The sequence below is a fragment of the Oncorhynchus tshawytscha genome, linkage group LG17, assembly GCF_018296145.1.
Source record: "Oncorhynchus tshawytscha isolate Ot180627B linkage group LG17, Otsh_v2.0, whole genome shotgun sequence".
Lineage (NCBI taxonomy): Eukaryota > Metazoa > Chordata > Actinopteri > Salmoniformes > Salmonidae > Oncorhynchus > Oncorhynchus tshawytscha.
The window spans coordinates 17,198,834-17,219,643 of NC_056445.1; the positions used below are offsets into that span (position 1 = coordinate 17,198,834).

Genomic DNA, 20,810 nt, shown 5'->3' on the forward strand with positions numbered 1-20,810 from the left:
ATTAATTCCGTCGATATATATCCAAAATGTCCATTTATTTGGTGCGTTTGATCCAGAAAAACATCGGTTCCAACTTGCGCAACGTGACTACAAAATATCTCAAACGTTACCTGTAAACTTTGCCAAAACATTTCAAACTACTTTTGTAATACAACTTTAGGTATTTTGTTAATGTAAATAATCAATAAAAGTGAAGACTGGATGATCTATGTTCAATACAGGAGGAAAAACAAACTGTAGCTAGCTTTCTGGTCATGCACCTCTATCTAACAGTACACTTCAAATGACCCTCGTTCTGAACAGGGCTACTTCTTCATTACACAAAGGAATAACCTCAACCAATTTCTAAAGACTGTTGACATCCAGTGGAAGCGGTAGGAACTGCAAGAAGGTCCCTTAGAAATCTGGATTCCCAATGAAAACGCATTGAAAAGAGTGACCTAAAAAAAAAACAAATCTGAATGGTTTGTCCTTGGGGTTTCACCTGCTAAATAAGTTCTGTTATACTCACAGACATGATTCAAACAGTTTTAGAAACTTCAGAGTGTTTTCTACCCAAATATACTAATAATATGCATATCTTAACTTCTGGGGATGAGTAGCAGGCAGTTGAATTTGGGCATGCGTTTCATACGGACGTGAAAATACTGCCCCCTGTCACCAATAAGTTAACAAGAAATTTGTGGTTGAAAAACGAGTTTTAAGGACTCCAAGCTAAGTGTATGTAAACTTCCGACTTCAACGGTATGTGTGATGTGGTTGGGTACAGGTAGAAACATGTTTGTGTTTTACATCTATTTTGGGCAAATGAATATAGTTTTGAAGCAATGCTAAAAGCATGCCCAGTGTTATGCCACATGTGGTTAGCCTACAGTTTTTTTTGCTGTCACCCTGACAGGGTGACATCAGGCTCGTGTGTGTTTGTATATTTGGACACACAATGGTGCGACGGCACACACACAGGCTCCATTTAGAACGTACCACAAACGCCAATGTTTTATTTCACTTTCAGACCTTATTCACTAGGCATTTCTCTTTTTGTTCACTTTTTACATTCTTCTCATTTCAAGGCATGATTTGACCAGGCCTTGGTGCCCTTCGTGATTGCCTTTATAGATCCTTGTTTCCCAATATGTAATGCGGTTAGGTGAATAGAGACAGCGCTCTCAGCTTGGTCGTCTCCAGGTCTGGCCTTGGGACGTGTTGATTGGCTGAACACAGGCAGGCTCGAGAGGCGGATGAACAAAGTGAAGTGTGAGGCACTGTGAGTTCAAGAACAAAGGACAGGAAATGACTTCTCCTCCAACCAGGCTTTCCATTAGAACCATGCAGCTTCAGTACCTTTGCAGATAAGAACCGGCAATGAGTGTTAACTTGGAGGGCGAGAGGAGCAGAGAGCAAAATAACACTACTTGTTATAAAGACAAGTCCTGGACTAGAAACCGCTAGTCTCTAAAAGAGAGGAGCAGAATATTCTATATTTTCTATTGCCATAGTTGTTTACAGTCATCCAGACTCATTCTTTGACAGGAGTTGTGATGAATACAGACAGATACTTTACAGAGAAGACGACACAGGAAGACACAGTGTTATTATGTTAACTGAGAGGGATGTTATTTTAGTCTGTTGTTTTTGATGATGCTGTTGTCCAGAAGACGGACTCTGAGTCTGATTGGATGAATGCATGATCCTAAGTTCATTCTTTTATCGACTTGATCTACGGTTGAATCATCATGGACAGACAGGTTATATACAGATCGACAACATGTTGTCCCTAACCTGTGAGTGAGCGAGACCAGTTCTCTCCTTTGTTCTTTCAGTGACGTTTTCTAGCGTTTTTCAGAAGCCTAATGTATGATTAATACCTTTCAGCAGGGAAAATGACAGCTTTCTATTCTAATACTCTGTTATGACCTCTGTGATGTATGGATGGATGGAGAGAAAGAGAGGGACAGCTGTTTGACGGGTGGTAGAGAGCAGGAGTGAAGGGGAAAGCGGAGAATCGGGTAATTTCCAAAGCACTAGACCGACGGGGACATTTTAATCGCAGCGGGAGAGGGAAATGACCTGCCGTTCTACGCAGCCGTCGCCACAGGGCACTGCCATGTGAAGAGAAAGCGGTTGAGACTGGCAGAGGAGGATGAGGGAGGGGTGAAAGGTCAGGGAGGTAGGGGGTCTAACCAGGGAAAAGAGGAGTAGGAGTGGACAGGGTGAGGAAAAGGGGGAGGATAGGGTGACTCGCTGGAAGTGCAAAGGTTCAGGGATGTATGTTTTCCTCAAGCAACCCCGTAGCGTTAAGGAAGGGGCTTGTCCAGGAGTGTTCTGTAGGCACGAGTAGTCACAGCAGTCCAAGCAACACAACAAACACATTCTGAACGAGCCTCCAACAAACACGGAGTCACGGATGCCAGTGCCATTCCCCGAGCATGAAAGAATCTAATTGCGTTTAGCTTAAGCGCTGCCCCTGTTGAATACTAATATGGCCGCTGGGGGGTTCAGTGTGTGTTACTGCTGCCAACACTGGGCTTTACTATGGGAAGACTCAAGACCCAGAATTCCATTCCACTGAACCATGGAAAAATTCAGTGGGGGGAAGAAAAAACCCGTTATTTGTTTCCAGACAGTGTCCCCCTGCTGTCCCTTCTCCCACTCTGTGTGCCATTGTCAGCAAATGGTGGCATGCCTTTCACTGTGACAGTGACACACCACCCTGTCATAAAAATTCCGTCCGGCTCGATAAGAGCGACGTTTGTTCGGACATATTGGAATTCCGGACGAGCCAAGGGAGGAAGTGGGGAAGAATCAAAGTGGAATACTTCCTGTCGGAATACTGACTGACAAAGTGACAGATAAGAGAAAAAAGAAAATGATTTAAAACTGTAAAACCACCCTTCTCTTGGGACCTTGTACTTCTTAAGTGGAGGCGAAGCAGCACATCTCATTGGTGGAGAGGGTTGAAAAGCTGTATCCTCATGTCTCACACCAGCTCAGTAAACACAGTAGCACACACAGAGTATCTACAATAGCCTCTTTCACTAAGAACACAGTATTGTGTTCTTTCTTGTGCTGTGTGTGGAGCAATGTATTTATTCTCACACTGACATGGTTGGCAAACTGCCTCAATCTGTGTAAAAATAGATTTACAGAAAATTAGTTCAGTGCTTTGTTTATTCTCAATCTCCGCATGAGTCCAATGTGTCTGAGGCGCACACACACACACACACACACACACACACACACACACACACACACACACACACACACACACACCTTGTCTTTCTAATGTGCATTTGGCTGGCAGCTCAGTGCAGGTACATCAAAGCAGGTGAAATGCCAATTGGTCCGTCGCCTGGAAAGATTCACTATCTTTTTCCATCAGGACTTGACTGGAACAAAGTGTACCAGAATATTTTTACATCAGGAAGGATGATTTAGTACCAGCCTTTTGCTAATAGAAAACCTCAGATACACAGTATATTCTGGCTGACCGCATTCCATCACAAGAACTACCTGTTATTGGTGAACTCATAGAACCAATGGGGCTCTTTCAATAAATCTGACCTAGACTTTTTAGTTTTCCACAATTTTCCCACTATTACCACAGAACTTCAAACCATGAACACACACACACACACACACACACACACACACATATATTCTGTTCCAGCTTTGTTAACGTGCTTTCCTGTATTTTGAGCTTCCCATTGGGTGCTGAATCAGGAAGTGGCCAGGCTCTCTGGCCCCCAGTGTGTGCTACAGTAGGCCAGGCTTTAACCTTTGACCCCTGGCTCAGTGTGGGGCCAGAGAACTGATCCACTTAGTGTTTGATAGTAGTGAAAAGGTACAGCACGACCACTTCCATTCTGTATTGGCCTTCACTGAGCCTACTGGGACCACAATACAAAGATTGACATTTGAACTCTTCTCTTTTCCTTTTCTTCCATCTATCTTCCTCTTCTACCTTTCTCTCTCTCTCTCTCTTTCCTCCCCCCTCTGTTTTCTCTGGCAGCGTCTGGTACAGAGCAGGATGCTGTGCTGAGGCTTGAGCAGGAGAGGGCTGAGATCGTCTCCAAATATGACAAGGTAAGAACCCCTCCGCTAATGAAGGACAGTATGTCCCCTGCAGTATTGAATGTTTGTCTGTCACTACCAGACAGATGCTGGGATAACAATATTTACAGGAAGTTTCCAGAGATGTCATATTGATGTCATATTGTCATATTTGTCAGACTGATGGTGAAAAGTGTGTGTGTGTGTGTGTGTGTGTGTGTGTGTGTGTGTGTGTGGCACCTCTTTCCATTGCCTGTGGCATCATCACTATAGCCAGCCGTCGTGCCTGGTTTATAAATTAGCGTTTTTAATTTAGTCCAGCGGGCAGGATAATTAGAGCCCACTGATTAAGAGAGGAGCAATGAGGGAGGGATGGAGTGGAGGAGAGAGGCGGGCACTCTGACACAGAGTTTAATTATGTTTTGATGTTTGACCCTGATCACAAGAGGAGTCCATTTTCTCTCGTTGGCGAGGCAGAACGAGTCCAATCAAACCCAATTCAGTTTCATAATGACATTGTCGGAGGGGGGGACCCTGTTATCAAAACACCAAGACAAAGATGGAGTTCATGCTCTCACTACAGACCTCAACGTTTTCTATCAATGGAGTTTCATTCAAGGGTGATTGAGTATGGCCTATCCCTCCGGTTTCCTTTGACAGGAGAATACTGGAAGAAACCTTCTATACACTCTCCAACTGGGACAGAGTCAATCATATACAGCAGAGACATAGTAAAGTCTAGATCTGGGTCCAGGCTAGTAAAGCTTGACAAAGTGGAACACTGAACAGAATCATGCTCAAATTCTGCTATGACATTGATTTTACACAGCCGTCTTGTGCGTGCGCCCCTGTGTCTATACGCAGATACCACATGACACAGGCTTTAGACACAGTCTGTGTCTCCACTGACATCTCTTCCAGGCTCTGTGTGTGTTCGGCCTGAGGTTGGATGTAAGAAGTCTTTTTCTATGCATTTATATTCATGTTCCCCTGTTTGTGCTGTGTGAGGGCGCTGGGTTAAGTTAGGACAGGATTCCCAGTAAACAAAGGGAGTGCGGGGAGGGGGACGGGAGGGAGAGATGTTTTTAGACATCCTTCAGGCCTTGCAGACCTCCGACACTGGACATTGTTTAGCTCGCTCTCTTTTCTATTCATCACCTTTTTGGACTTTTTTAAATACATTTATTTAACTAGGCAAGTCAGTTAAGAACAAATTCTTATTTACAATGACGGCCTATCGGGCCTACCGGGGAACAGTGGGTTAACTGCCTTGCATCTGTTAGTCACAGATACTTTTTTTTTTTTTTAAGAGGTAGGGTGTGGATCAGAACCAGTCCGTATCTGGAGTGACCACCAGATTCATTAAAAATCCTACAATGTGATTTTTCTCATTTTGTCTGTCATAGTTGAAGTGTACCTATGATGAAAATGACAGGCCTCTCATCTTTTTAAGTGGGAGAACTTGCACAATTGGTGGCTGACTAAATACTTTTTTGCCCCACTGTACCTACCTGCCCATACCATAACGCCACCATGGGGCACTCTGTTCCCAACGTTGACATCAGCAAACCGCTCGTCCACACAACGCCATTAACATGGTCTGCGGTTGTGAGTCCGGATGGACCTACTGACAAATTCTAAAACTACTTTGGAGGCAGCTTATGGTAGAAAAATGTACGTTCAATTCTCTGTTGGACATTCTTGCAGTCAGCATGCCAATTGCACAACTTGAGACATCTGTGGCATTTTGTTGTGTGATAAAACTGCACATTTTTAGTGGCCTTTTTTTTGGTCCCCCAGCACAAGGTGCACTTGTGTAATTATAATGCTGTTTAATAAACTTCTTGATATGCCAGGTGGATGGATTATCTTGGCAAAGGAGAAATGTTCACAGCGATGTAAACAAATTTCTGCACACAATTTGGGAGAAATAAGCTTTCTGTGCATATGGAAAATGTCTGGGATCATTTATTTCAGCTCATGAAACATGGGACCAACACTTTACATGTTGCGTTTATATTTTTGTTCAGTATAGAATAACACTGATGTTCATGTTCTGTCTCTATTGTAATAGTGTTGATGTTTATAAAGTATGTAGCCATTCAGTTCTATATAGGCATTAAGTTATTTGACTTCTTAACATTCAAAGTATCTCATTGGTATTCATTCTCATTTGTGCTGCATTCACAGTTAAAAAACAAATGTTCCCAAGGATGTTTTGTTTTAAAGCACAAATGCATTTCAAACTACTTGTTATTCATTGCTTTACCCATAAGGCTCTTTGATTGCAGGGAAAAGAGGGCGCCACTGTGGAACCCTGGGAGGATGCAAGCTTCCACCTGTACAAAGTCATTGACCGCTTCGGCTTTGTACAGTAAGAACACACACACACACACACACACACACTTAGGTGATCAATTCATTACACATGGCAAATAAACTGAAATGTGAATCAGTCACACACACCACAATCTTCCCCCTTGTTCGTGTTCTGATATTTAACTTCAGTAAAAGCTTCAAAGAACACTAGTTTAAAATAGTACCATTGTCTTGAAGTAGGAGAAAGTGACTCTCTCTATCTATACAGCTTGGTGTTGAGTATAAGCCCCTCTCTATATCCTGGTGTTGTTGTGTGGCTTTGGCATGGCCATCACAGGGCATCAGTGTGGGAGCTCAGGCCCAGGGCCAGTCACGGTCTGGAGAGAGATGGAGAGAAGGTTATAGTCTGGAGAGAGGGAAGGATGGAGAGGTTGAGGCCCTGGGTGAAGGCTATGGTCTGGGAGAGAGAGGGATTGAAAGAGAGCAGATGGGGACTTGGCTGAAGGTTATGGTCTTGGAGAGGAGCGGGATGAAGAGGTTGTGGCCTAATGCCAGGACTTTGGACTGGTTAGGACACAGAGCTGGGGCCCATGGTTAAGACAGTAGAGATGAGGCCTCCGGCTCCATGAAATAGCCTATGAAGGAGAGCCCTATCTAGGTCATACTGACTAGGTGTGACGACGACAATGAGGGAGAAAAGAAAGGGAATGCCCCATTTACAGGCAGACACCGACAAACTGACTGCAAACTCTGTGCTTCCTGTATGAGTTGAAGGCCAGGTTCAGGGGTCAGGGCAGTCCCGGGACAGAGACACAGGAAGTGGGGGATGGGACACAGGCTCTGTTCCCTTCCATGAAGTCATCACAGATCTGACCTGATCACAGGTCTGACCAATGTTGGATTGGTTAAAGCACTGGAGAGGAAACCTTACGTTCACTTGCCCAGTCATGGACAGATGAGTTAATATTACTAAAAGAAGGAAGGATGCATTTTGAGAGTATTGGAACAGGCCACCACCAATTGCACAACTTGAGACATCTGTGGCATTTTGTTGTGTGATAAAACTAAAATGGGGAAATCCCATTTTTATGATCTAAGCCAGTGGGCTGAGTGGCACAGACAGAACTGTGCTACTCTGAACTGTTAGTTTCATAGTGTAACTGACAGATAGCCATAGAGGCATTGAAACTGGGACAGGACAGTAGCCAGAATGGAGGAATGTTTTAATGTGTTATTTCCTGTTTGCTTGGCTGCTGACGTGTAATGTTCCCTCCCTTTGATGAGTGTTAGGGAAGGTGAAACGAGCTCTGGCAGTAACAGCGTTCATTTCTTTAATGACTCCAGTTACTCTGGAAAGAATCTTTGAGTGGCCCGTATTCACGTTGAGACATGTCATCTTGGGGCTCCATCTTGTCCATCTTCACCATCTTCACCGCGTATGAGGGAGTTGAGTCGGACAGAGAGACAGCCTACTAACATTCCACCCAACTACCAAATGTGTAATGATCTTAAAGGCCCAGACCAGCGAAGCCTTAACTAAGCCCATGGTCAAACAATGATTGATACCTTGCATATTTTCAAAGCAAGACTGTGTCTATAAAATAAACCAAAAGCTGTGTAATACTAAAGCTTGTTTGTTTTCTCCTCTCCAGTGAGAATGACCTTCCGTCCTACGACTCGGTGGAAGAGAAGGTGAGACGACCATGTCTCAGACCCTCAGGGCTAACTACATCTCTCCCGTCACACGGGTCTATGCCGTTGTAAAATGACCTTCACCGATGAGAAAGAACAAAATGTCTTTCACGCGCATAACGATTACTATTACTGCTATGAATAGAGCTCTGGTTGCTGAGAATTGATTAGTTCTTTCCGTTTCAGAATCCTAACATTGTGTAGGCTTCTACTGTAGCTTACAATGAGTTACATAATGTTCTGAGCTGATGTTTCGATTGCATTCTAATTTCACTGTAACCTTTGCCTCATCCTACATCATAAAATGTATTAAGTTTATGAAGCAAAATGTATGATACATATACAGTTCCTCCAGAGTTTTGGTAATGAGGAAGTGTTAACATGCCACTTCCTGTGTCCCCTCAGCAAAAACACATAGAGGTAGAAAGGACCTCAAAATGGCTGAAGATGATGAAGAGCTGGGACAAGTATAAGAACAGTGAAAAGGTACGATCTCTCTTCCTCCCTCACCATCTCTCCCCCTTCTTGCATTCCTCTCTTAAAATATTTCATTCCCACATTCCTGTTGTCAAATATTACATTCCACATTCTTCTCCTCCACTCCTCGCACCTCACATCTTTTCTTCTCTTTGGTGAACAAATATTAGTGAGTCTCTCCCTGAAGAGCATTTCTAGGGGTCCGGTCTCTGTAATAGCTGTCTTTGTTAGTGCCTGAGTTTGGGGTCTTCTTTACGATAGGTGTTGGGTCCTCGGACATTCAGTTCTGACATCCTTCAGTTGTACTCTGAAATGGTTCCAGTGGAAATGGGGAGAATTGTCTTTAAATGAACCTTGACCAGGGGAATATTTTACCCTTGTTCTCTCTCTTCCTCTGGTTTCAAGAATTCCGTGGCAAGATACAACCACCAAGGACTTGTTGTTTCTCCCCCCAACCCCCCCTTTAGGGGTATCCGTATTCTGTCAGTCAGTGCTCCGCTCGTTTCTCTCGGCTGGTTAAACAGGTTACGGTTGATGACTCTTTTTGTTTCCTGTGCTGCAGAAAACAATAGCATACTAATGCAGTCATAAGGTTCTAGCGTCTGTAAGGCAGGTTCTAGCGTCTGTAAGGCAGGTTCTAGCATCTGTAAGGCAGGTTCTAGCGTCTGTAAGGCAGGTTCTAGCGTCTGTAGGGCAGGTTCTAGCGTCTGTAGGGCAGGTTCTAGCAGGTTCTAGCATAGGCCAGGTTCTAGCGTCTGTAGCAGGGCAGGCTCTAGCACCCGTAGGGCAGGTTCTAGCATCCGTAGGGCAGGCTCTAGCACTCATAGGGCAGGTTCTAGCATCCGTAGGGCAGGTTCTAGCACCCGTAGGGCAGGCTCTAGCACCGTAGGGCAGGTTCTAGCACCCGTAGGGCAGGCTCTAGCATCCGTAGGGCAGGTTCTAGCATCCGTAGGGCAGGCTCTATCACTCGTAGGGCAGGTTCTAGCTTCCGTAGGGCAGGCTCTATCACTCGTAGGGCAGGTTCTAGCATCCGTAGGGCAGGTTCTAGCATCCAGGTTCTAGCAGGGCAGGCTCTAGCACTCGTAGGGCAGGTTCTAGCGTCCGTAGGGCAGGCTCTATCACTCGTAGGGCAGGTTCTAGAGTCCGTAGGGCAGGCTCTAGCACTCGTAGGGCAGGTTCTAGCATCCTAGCATCCTAGGGCAGGCTCTATCACTCGTAGGGCAGGTTCTAGCATCCGTAGGGCAGGCTCTATCACTCGTAGGGCAGGTTCTAGAGTCCGTAGGGCAGGCTCTAGCACTCGTAGGGCAGGTTCTAGCATCGTAGGGCAGGTAGGGCAGGTTCTAGCATCCGTAGGGCAGGCTCTAGCACTCGTCTAGCAGGGCAGGCTCTAGCATCCGTAGGGCAGGCTCTAGCATCCTAGGGCAGGTTCTAGCATCCGTAGGGCAGGTTCTAGCACCCGTAGGGCAGGCTCTAGCACTCGTAGGGCAGGTTCTAGCATCCGTAGGGCAGGCTCTAGCACTCGTAGGGCAGGTTCTAGCTTCCGTAGGGCAGGCTCTAGCACTCGTAGGGCAGGTTCTAGCATCCGTAGGGCAGGTTCTAGCATCCGTAGGGCAGGCTCTAGCACTCGTAGGGCAGGTTCTAGCGTCCGTAGGGCAGGCTCTATCACTCGTAGGGCAGGTTCTAGAGTCCGTAGGGCAGGCTCTAGCACTCGTAGGGCAGGTTCTAGCATCCGTAGGGCAGGCTCTATCACTCGTAGGGCAGGTTCTAGAGTCCGTAGGGCAGGCTCTAGCACTCGTAGGGCAGGTTCTAGCATCCGTAGGGCAGGCTCTATCACTCGTAGGGCAGGTTCTAGAGTCCGTAGGGCAGGCTCTAGCACTCGTAGGGCAGGTTCTAGCATCCGTAGGGCAGGTTCTAGCATCCGTAGGGCAGGCTCTAGCACTCGTAGGGCATGTTCTAGCATCCGTAGGGCAGGCTCTAGCACTCGTAGGGCAGGCTCTAGCATCCGTAGGGCAGGTTCTAGCATCCGTAGGGCAGGTTCTAGCACCCGTAGGGCAGGCTCTAGCACTCGTAGGGCAGGTTCTAGCATCCGTAGGGCAGGCTCTAGCACTCGTAGGGCAGGTTCTAGCTTCCGTAGGGCAGGCTCTAGCATCCGTAGGGCAGGCTCTAGCACTCGTAGGGCAGGTTCTAGCGTCCGTAGGGCAGGCTCTAGCACTCGTAGGGCAGGCTCTAGCGTCTATAGGGCAGGTGTAATCTGTAGATCTACTAAACATCTGCTGTTGGGCAGAGCCTGGGTCAGGTGTTGATGTGACTGTCAATTGATGGTACAGATGGAGGACTGTGGAGTGCAGCGAGCAGGAGAGACCTCTACACTGAAGAGACATTTAGATCTCATACACACACAGACACACACAAACAGACACTATAATCTCACCAAAAGAAACCATGCGCACAAACACACACAAACACACCAATTGATGATTAGTGGAACAGGTGCACTCATTGACTTCCTCTTCAGAGCCCTAATTACAGGGCTGTCGCTGTAGAGACGTCAAGCCCTAAGTGGGTCTATCTGGCACACACTGTACACACAATCACACACACATACTACACAGTACAAACACACCTACACACTCACTGAGAACACGTATACTACACACACTAACTCACATATACAGACTAACATGCACTATGAGCATACAACCTAAACTGATTCGTTAACCTTTAATTATCACCCATCACTGGCCATCCGATGCCTAAACACATCTCCTTCCAAATCAATGTTTCTCTCTCTTCTCCCACCTCTCTGTGTTCCGCCTGCTGAGTAATGAAGATGCACTGTGTGTGTATATATGTGTGTGTATATATATGTATGACACACTAAAAGTATGTGGACACCTCTTCAAACTAGGCTATTTTAGCCACCTCTGTTGCTTGACTGACAGCTGTATAAAATCGAGCACACAGCCATGCAATCTCTATAGACAAACATTGACAGTAGAATGGCCACACGGAAGAGCTCAGTGACTTTCAAAGTGGCACGGTCATAGGATGCTACCTTTCCAACAAGTCAGTTTGTTACATTTCTGTCCTGCTAGAGCTTCCCCGGTCAACTGTAAGTGCTGTTATTGTGAAGTGGAAACGTCTAGGAGGAACAACGGCTCAGCCGCGAAGTGGTTGGCCACACAAGCTCACAGAACGGGATCGCTGAGTGCTGAAGCGCATAGTGAGTAAAAATCGTCTGGCCTCGGTTGCAGCCAATGTTTCCTCTAAGATGTGCGCTGCTCCCCGGGACTACCGTGCAGAAATATCAGCCCACGGAGAGAAGCATGAGATGGATCTTACCCAACTTTCTAGAGCAGTGTTCACTGACTGGTTGATCTCCAAGGCATTCTTAGTCGATCGTCAAACATTTCTGTAAAAAAACAATGATAACCCTGTTCCTATTTTGTTTTATTGTCTCGGCTGTTGGCGGTAGGTGAACCCGATTCATCTGCCCTGCGCGCCGGGTGGTTGAACTGTTGCCATTTTGAACCATTTCATATATCTGGCCTGGAGAGCCAATCAAGTGCACTATAGGCCTACCTCTGGCCAATCAGATGGCTCAGATTACCATGTCTGCAGTAATGTAGAAGGCGTAACAGAAAGCTACAGACAAGTTGATACTGTGAGATTTCAAAATGTTTAAAACCATGACTAGAGAGGGACTCAATGAATACAGCAAAGAGCTGCTGTTTTTATGAGTGAGTTCATGTTCAAATTCTTTCTGAGCTCTGTCAACACTTTGTATTCAACACTTTTATGAGCCATAAAATACACATTCTTCCTATTTCCACAAATACACATTCTTCCTATTTCCACTCATCACTGCAACAAGCACTGCAGCAGTAATGAATGAGTAGAAAAGTGAAACCTATAGGCTTGTGTTGTTATTATTAGCAGCTTGGGTCTTTTTTAATATCCAGGAATATTTCACTTTCTCTGTTCATAGGAGTAACAACATGAATTTGTGCATGAGGCAGAAATAATGCGGTGCGACTCGAGTTTCCCCAGCCTTTTTGGTCAGGGTCAGTGGAGGAATGGGAGAGCGGAGGGATGTTGAGCGGTGGACCCTCCGTCTGCTGCTCTCTCCCTCCGCTGAGACTGACCGCCAAATGCAGGCACCATCAGCCCAGTAAAATAAAAAATAAAGCAAATTATTTAAATGCTCACTCAGCTGTGCCTCACAAGAAATACAACAACGGATCTATTACCAGTGATCATATAATTTTTTTAAATTACCCGAACAACAATTAATTTGCAGGGCAATTCAAGCAAAGCCAATATGTGTTGATAATGTATTGAGCCTATATTTCTATGGTACTGTTTTTACCTCATTGTTACAGTTATGTTTTTAATTGGTTAATGTTGCGCAGGCTTATGTTTTTAAGTCATGTAATAAGACAAATCTGAGTGGTAGATCTTGGCTTGCATTTTGACTCCGAAATCGATTTGACCTCAAAGCTTGGTGGCCTCGGTTCTAGTTTTCGCTGTTAATACTATCAATGTTTCCCTTTACTGTGGCAATTGTGATTGAATCAACAAAATATTAACTCCTCTGGGATATTCGGGACGGTAGCATCCCACCCCGCCAACAGCCAGTGACAGTGCAGGGCGCCAAATTCAAAACAACAAAAATCTCATAATTAAAATTCCTCAAGCATACAAGTATTTTACACCATTTTAAAGATAACATTCTCGTTAATCCAGCCACAGTGTCTGATTTCAAAAAGGCTTTACAGCGAAAGCACCACAAATGATTGTTAGGTCACCACCAAGTCACAGAAAAACAGCCATTTTTCCAGCCAAAGAGAGGAGTCACAAAAAGCAGAAATATCGATAAAATTAATCACTAACCTTTTATGATCTTCATCAGATGACACTCATAGGACTTCATGTTACACAATACATGTATGTTTTGTTTGATAAAGTGCATATTTATATCCAAACATCTCATTTTACATTGGCGTGTTATGTTCAGTAGTTCCAAAACATGCGGTGATTTTGCAGAGAGCCACATCAATTTACAGAAATACTCATAATAAACATTGATAAAAGATACAACTATTATACATGGAACTTTAGATAAACTTCTCCTTATTGCAACCGCTGTGTCAGATTTCAAAAAAACTTTACGGAAAAAGCATACCATGCAATAATCTGAGTACGGCGCTCAGAGACCAAAACAGCCAAAGAGTTATCCGCCATGTTGTGGAGTCAACATTAGTCAGAAATAGCATTGTAAATATTCACTTACCTTTGATCTTCATCAGAATGCACTCCCAGGAATCCCAGTTTCACAATAAATGTTTGATTTGTTCAATAAAGTTAATAATTTATGTCCAAATACCTCCTTTTGTTAGGGCGTTTGGTAAGTCCAGCCGAAAGGTCAGACGAAAAGTCAAAAAAGTTATATTACAGGTCGTAGAAACATGTCAAACGAAGTATTGAATCAATCTTTAGGATGTTTTTATCATAATTCTTCAATAATATTTCCACCAGAGAATTCCTGTCTGTAGAAAAGCAATGGAACGCAAGCTAACTTTCACATGACCTCGCGTCACGAGCTCATGGCAATCTGCCAGACACCTGGCTCAATCCCCTCTCATTCGGCCCCACCTCACAGTAGAAGCATCAAACAAGTTTCTAAAGACTGTTGACATCTAGTGGAAGCCTTAGGAAGTGCAAAATGACCCCACAGACACTGGATATTGGAATGGCAATGAGTTGAAAAACTACAAACCTCAGATTTCCCACTTCCTGGTTGGATTTTTCTCAGGATTTCTGCCATATAAGTTCTGTTATACTCACAGACATCATTCAAACAGTTTTAGATAACCCTCTGAAGTTTCTATCCAAATATACTAATTATATGCATATTCTAGCTTTTATGGCTGAGTAGTTGGCGGTTTACTCTGGGCACCTTATTCATCCAAGCTACTAAATACTGCCCCCCAGTCAGCAAGAAGTTAACCACTTTCAATGTAACATACCAAAACACAACAAATTATGCAAGGGATTGTTGTCGGCAAAACGCATTGGAGTAGAATTCTATTGCATTGACACGCACTGCTCAACCCGTACTCTACACAGACCGGTGCAGCATAAACAATCAGAGCTGCAGTAGGCCTATATGCAAATAGACAATTACCATATATGTATCTGTGCCATTTACTTTGAACTGGACAGTGTTTACAGCATGAGCGGTCGTGAGTAGATGCACTTGTTTTGAGATCAAAGCGAGAGTTGTGTGTAGCATTTGTACATTTGTTCATATCTTTTGATAGTTAGTAAGTTATTAGCCCAGTTATAGAACATTTGTAGTCAGCAATAGAGAAGTGATTGAATCCTACAGTGCACAAAACATGTACATTTCTAGGCATCTTTGAAAAGCTGTTACTGTAGGCTGAATGATAGAACAGCTATTTCCATGTTAAAATGTTATGGAATGCATTTTCTCCATAGTTTTTGATGGTAGGCCACTCTGGTAGGCCTATGTTATGATCAAATAGCCACAGTAGCCTACTTGGTCACTATTATAACTAACTTAAAGGAGGGTACAGCCTCAGTGTTCACAGTAAACACGCGCTGGAAGTTGCACAGCATTTTCAAGTTTGAGATCAGCAGACCAGAAATTTGCTCAGTGCCCCAAGATATTTGAGGGAACATTGGTTGCAACACTCACTACTGAGTTTCAAACTGCCTCTGGAAGCAAAGTTTTTAGGCCACACAAGCTCACAGAACAGGACAGCTGAGTGCTGAAGCACCTAAAAATCATCTGTCCTTGGTTGCAACACTCACTACAGAGTTCCAAACTGCCTCTTGAAGCAACGTCAGCACAGGAACTGTTAGTCGGGAGCTTCAATAAATGGGTTTCCATGGCTGAGCAGCCGCACACAAGCTTAAGATCACCATGCGCAATGCCAAGCGTTGGCTGGCATTGGACTCTGGAACAGTGGAAACACGTTCTCTGGAGTGATGAATCACCCTTCACCATCTGGCAGTCCGACGGACAAATCTGGGTTTGGTGGATGCCAGAAGAATGCTACCTGCCCGAATGTAGTGCCTACTGTAAAGTTTAGTGGAGGAGGAATAATGGTTCGGGCTCGGCCCCCCCTGATTCTGTGCTTCCAACTTTGTGGCAACAGTTTGGGGAAGGCCCTTTTCTGTTTCAGCATGACAATGCCCCCATGAACAAAGCGAGGTCCATACAGAAATGGTTTGTTGAGATCTGTGTGGAAGAACTTGACTGGCCTTCACAGAGCCCTGACCTCAACTCCATCAACTGCAAGCCAGGCCTAATCACCCAATATCAGTGCCGACCTCTCTAATGCTCTTCTGGCTGAATAGAAGCAAGTCCCTGCAGCAATGTTCCAACATCTAGTGGAAATCCTTCCCAGAAGAGTGGAGGCTGTTATAACAGAAAAGGGGGGACCAACTCCATATTAATGCGCATGATTTTGGAATGAGATGTTGAAAGAGCACGTGCCAACATACAGGGTCACACACAGACAAAAGTAAAACAACACATACACACACGTATACCTGTCCTCTCTCTCTCTCACACACACACACGCCTACCTGTCCACACACACACACACACGCCTACCTGTCCACACACACACACACATACGTACACCTGTCCACACACACACACACACACGTACACCTGTCCACACACACACACACACGCACACCTGTCCACACACACACATACACACCTGTCCACACACACACACCTGTCCACACACACACACACACACACACACACACACACACACACACACACACACACACACACACACACACACACACACCTGTCCTCACACACACACCTGTCCACACACACACACACACACACACACCTGTCCTCACACACACACACACACACAGACCTGTCCACACACACACTAACACCTGTCCTCACACACACACACACACACACACACACACACACACACACACACACACACACCTGTCCTCACACACACACACACACCTGTCCTCACACACACACACACACACACACACACACACACACACCACCTGTCCTCACACACACACACAGACACCTGTCCTCACACACACACACCACACACCTGTCCTCACACACACACACACACACACACACACACACACACACACAGACACACACACTACCTGTCCTCTCACACACACAGACACATACACACACACCTGTCCTCTCACACACACCTGTCCTCACAAACACACACACACACACAAACCTGTCCTCTCACACACACACACACACACACAAACCTGTCCCTCACACACACACACACACACACACACACACACACACACACACACACACACACACACACACACACTACCTGTCCTCTCACACACACAGACACATACACCTGTCCTCTCACACACACACCTGTCCTCACAAACACACACACACACTCACACACACACCTGTCTCTCTCACACACACACACACACACACACACCTGTCCACACACACACACACACACACACACACAGACCTGTCCTCTCATACACCTGTACTCTCACACACATACACACACTTGTCCTCTCACACACATATACACACACACACACACCTGTCCACTCTCACACACACACACACCTGTCCTCACACACACACACAAACACCTGTCTCACACACACACACACACACTCACACACACACACACACACACACACACACACACACACACACACACATACATACACCTGTCCTCTCACACACACACACACACACACACACACATACACACACACCTGTTCTCTCCCTCACACACACACACACACACACACACACACACACACCTACCTGTCCTCTCACACACACACACACACACACACACACACACACACACACACACACACACACACACACACCTGTCCTCTCCCTCACACACACACACACACACACACACACACACACACACACACACACACACCTGTCCTCTCATACTATCCACTTGAGTAACATTTGATTGATGTTTTCTTGATCGGTTGTGTAGTTCAAATTTGATTGGGCACAAAGGCATTTTGAACTTGAGCGTTAGGGCTAGGGGGTGTGGTTGGAAGGTGAAGCATGGTCTCTTTGATGTTACACTAAGAATGTCCTTTTCCCCGTATCCATGTCTCCCTCCAGCTGGTGAGGCGGATCTATAAGGGAATTCCCCTACAGCTCCGAGGAGAGGTGTGGTGTCTGCTCCTCGACGTTCCCAAAATAAAGGAGGAGAAGAAAGACTTCTACGAGGTACGTTATGGAAACACGAGCCAAGAGCTTCCCAGCATAGGACCAACATCCTCCCTCCTTTCTCCCTGGGCAAAGTCATGTAGGAACTATACACATTCACACTGTAGTCGACTCTCCTATTGTCTCTCTCCACTCAGCTAGCTTCATTATAGCCCAGGCCTCATTAACATTCATAACCAGGCCGGCAAACTCTGATTTATTAGATTTCAGAGCTTCACCCATTATTACGGGGGAGGTGTGTGGGTGTGGACAGGTGTCCTTTAATATATATAGTATAGCTTTAATATAACTCAAAGATTTGCAGGATGGATGAGTAGTTTTATTCCTTTGTATTTCACTCTCTCAAACTCTCTCTCTCTCACACACACTCACACACTCACTCACTCACTCCCTCAGTGACTCTGTGTTGTTGTGTTTCCTGTGTGTAGAAGCTGAAGCTCAGGGCTCGAGGTCTGTCTCCTGATGTCCGTCAGATTGACCTGGATGTGAACCGAACCTACAGGGACCACATCATGTTCATGACCCGCTACGACGTCAAGTCAGTATCTCCCTCCAACTGTACACACACACACAACACACACAACACAGGGACCACATCATGTTCATGACCCGCTACGACGTTAAGTCAGTATCTCCCTCCAACTGTACACACACACACACACACACACACACACAACACAGGGACCACATCATGTTCATGACCCGCTACGACGTCAAGTCAGTATCTCATACTCAACATGATGAGAAGTACATCATCTACACATAGTTACTACAGAATAGTACCCTTAATTGGGGTCTGGAGTTTTTCTTGACCATGTGCCCTGACTAGGAAAAACCCCTGGTCGTAGCCTGGGCCCTATAAGGAAGTCAGAGGACACACTTCCCTTTTCTGTGTTTTTACTTCTGCTTGTTGACGTCATGAAGAGAGCCAGAACCAGGGGCCCCTGGGAAATAAACACTGTGGCCTGCAGAGTCAGAGAGCAACATGGACCTGGCAGCCACAGCCTCACAGGAACTAAACGCATTGCCTCAGTACTGACATGAAAGCATAACATTTCCTACTACCTCAAACATAAAAGGTTGCCATTACTGGCCAAATATAGGAAGTAAAAATCACTCATGCATTTCTTCATCTCATTTCGAAGACAAGTACGACTATTAGAGCATTTGAATGATGAGAGAATACCAGATCTATCTTGAAAAATGTATCTCAATGAGACTAACCTGGTTAAATAAAAAAGCAACCTGAATTCCCCTTTTGTGATCAATTGGGAAGCTTCTGAGATGTTCCTGTTAGTTAACCTGCACTTCCATCAGATGATGTCTAGTCATTATATTAGTAGGTTGACTGTTCTGTCAGATGATGTCTAGTCATTATATTAGTAGGTTGACTGTTCTGTCAGATGATGTCTAGTCATTATATTAGTAGGTTGACTGTTCTGTCAGATGATGTCTAGTCATTATATTAGTAGGTTGACTGTTCTGTCAGATGATGTCTAGTCATTATATTAGTAGATTGACTGTTTGTTGTTGTTTTCAGGCAGCAGGCTCTGTTCCACGTGCTAACAGCCTACTCCATGTACAACACGGTGAGTCACACTACACACATTCCAGAATGAATCACCCGAAACCGCTTTTCTTTATTCTACCTCTTCATTTCCCAATCAACTATTTTCTACAGCCTCGTCCTTCTCCTCTCCCTCGTCCTTCTCCTCTCCCTCGTCCTTCTTTTTCCCCCTCGTCCAGCTCCTCCTGATCATCCTCCCCGTTCTCTCCATCCACCAACCTTTTCTGTTCCTGTGTAGAAATAGAAAAGTGAGTTTGTGTGCAGTTTTGTATGTACAGTTGAAGTCAGAAGTTTACATACACTTAGTTTGGAGTCATTAAAACTCGATTTTCAACCACTCCACAAATTTCTTGTTAACCAACTATAGTTTTGGCAAGTCGGTAAGGACATCTACTTTGTGCATGACACAAGTAATTTTTCCAACAATTGTTTACAGACTTACACTTATAATTCACTGTATCAGAAGATTACTTACACGAAATTGACTGTGCCTTTAAACAGCTTGGAAAATTCCAGAAAATGATGTCATGGCTTTAGAAGCTTCTGATAGGCTAATTGACATCATTTGAGTCAATTGGAGGTGTACCTGTGGATGTATTTCAAGGCCTACCTTCAAACTCAGTGCCTCTTCGCCTGATAACATGGGAAAATCAAAAGAAATCAGCCAAGACCTCAGAAAATAAATAGTAGACCTCCACAAGAATGGTTCATCCTTGGTTGCAATTTCCAAACGCCTGAAGGTACCACATTCATCTGTACAAACATCATGGGACCACGCAGCCGTCATACCGCTCAGGAAAGAGACGCGTTCTGTTTCCTAGAGAGGGATGTACTTTGGTGCGAAAAGTGCAAATCAATCCCAGAACAACAGCAAATAACCTTGTGAAGATGCTGGAGGAAACGGGTACAAATTATCTATATCCACAGTAAAACGAGTCCTATATCGACATAACCTGAAAGGCCACTCAGCAAGGAAGAAGCCACTGCTCCAAAACCGCCATAAACAAGCCAGACTACAGTTTGCAACTGCACATGGGGACAAAGATCATACTTTTTGGAGAAATGTTCTCTGGTCTGATGAAACAAAAATGGAACTGTTTGACCATAATGACCATCATTATGTTTGGAGGAAAAGGGGGATGCTTGCAAGCTGAAGAACACCATCCCAACCGTGAAGCACGGGGATGGCAGCATCATGTTGTGGGGTGCTTTGCTGCAGGAGGGACTGGCGCACTTCACAAAATAGACTGCATCATGAGGCAGGAAAATTATGTGGAAGCAACATCTCAAGACATCAGTCAGGAAGTTAAAGCTTGGTTGCAAATGGGTCTTCCAAATGGACAATGACCCCAAGCATACTTCCAAAGTTGTGGCAAAATGGCTTAATGACAACAAAGTCAAGGTATTGGA

General features: G+C 45.0%; 1 protein-coding gene across 5 annotated transcripts in view; it reads left to right on the top strand.

Annotated features, from left to right (window-relative positions):
- The window catches only part of LOC112216943 (USP6 N-terminal-like protein), a 140,670-nt gene that overhangs the window by 109,041 nt on the left and 10,819 nt on the right, over positions 1-20,810 (top strand). For 4 of the 5 annotated variants that reach the window (XM_042300299.1, XM_042300301.1, XM_042300297.1 and 1 more), the window contains 7 exons: positions 4,010-4,083; positions 6,342-6,424; positions 8,022-8,061; positions 8,467-8,547; positions 17,726-17,833; positions 18,262-18,371; positions 19,374-19,422. In XM_042300299.1, the coding sequence (XP_042156233.1) occupies positions 4,010-4,083; positions 6,342-6,424; positions 8,022-8,061; positions 8,467-8,547; positions 17,726-17,833; positions 18,262-18,371; positions 19,374-19,422 (545 nt within the window). Of the gene's footprint in view, positions 1-4,009; positions 4,084-6,341; positions 6,425-8,021; positions 8,062-8,466; positions 8,548-17,725; positions 17,834-18,261; positions 18,372-18,493; positions 18,551-19,373; positions 19,423-20,810 lie in introns of those variants that run through there. The other variant, XM_042300302.1, reaches the window with a different exon arrangement.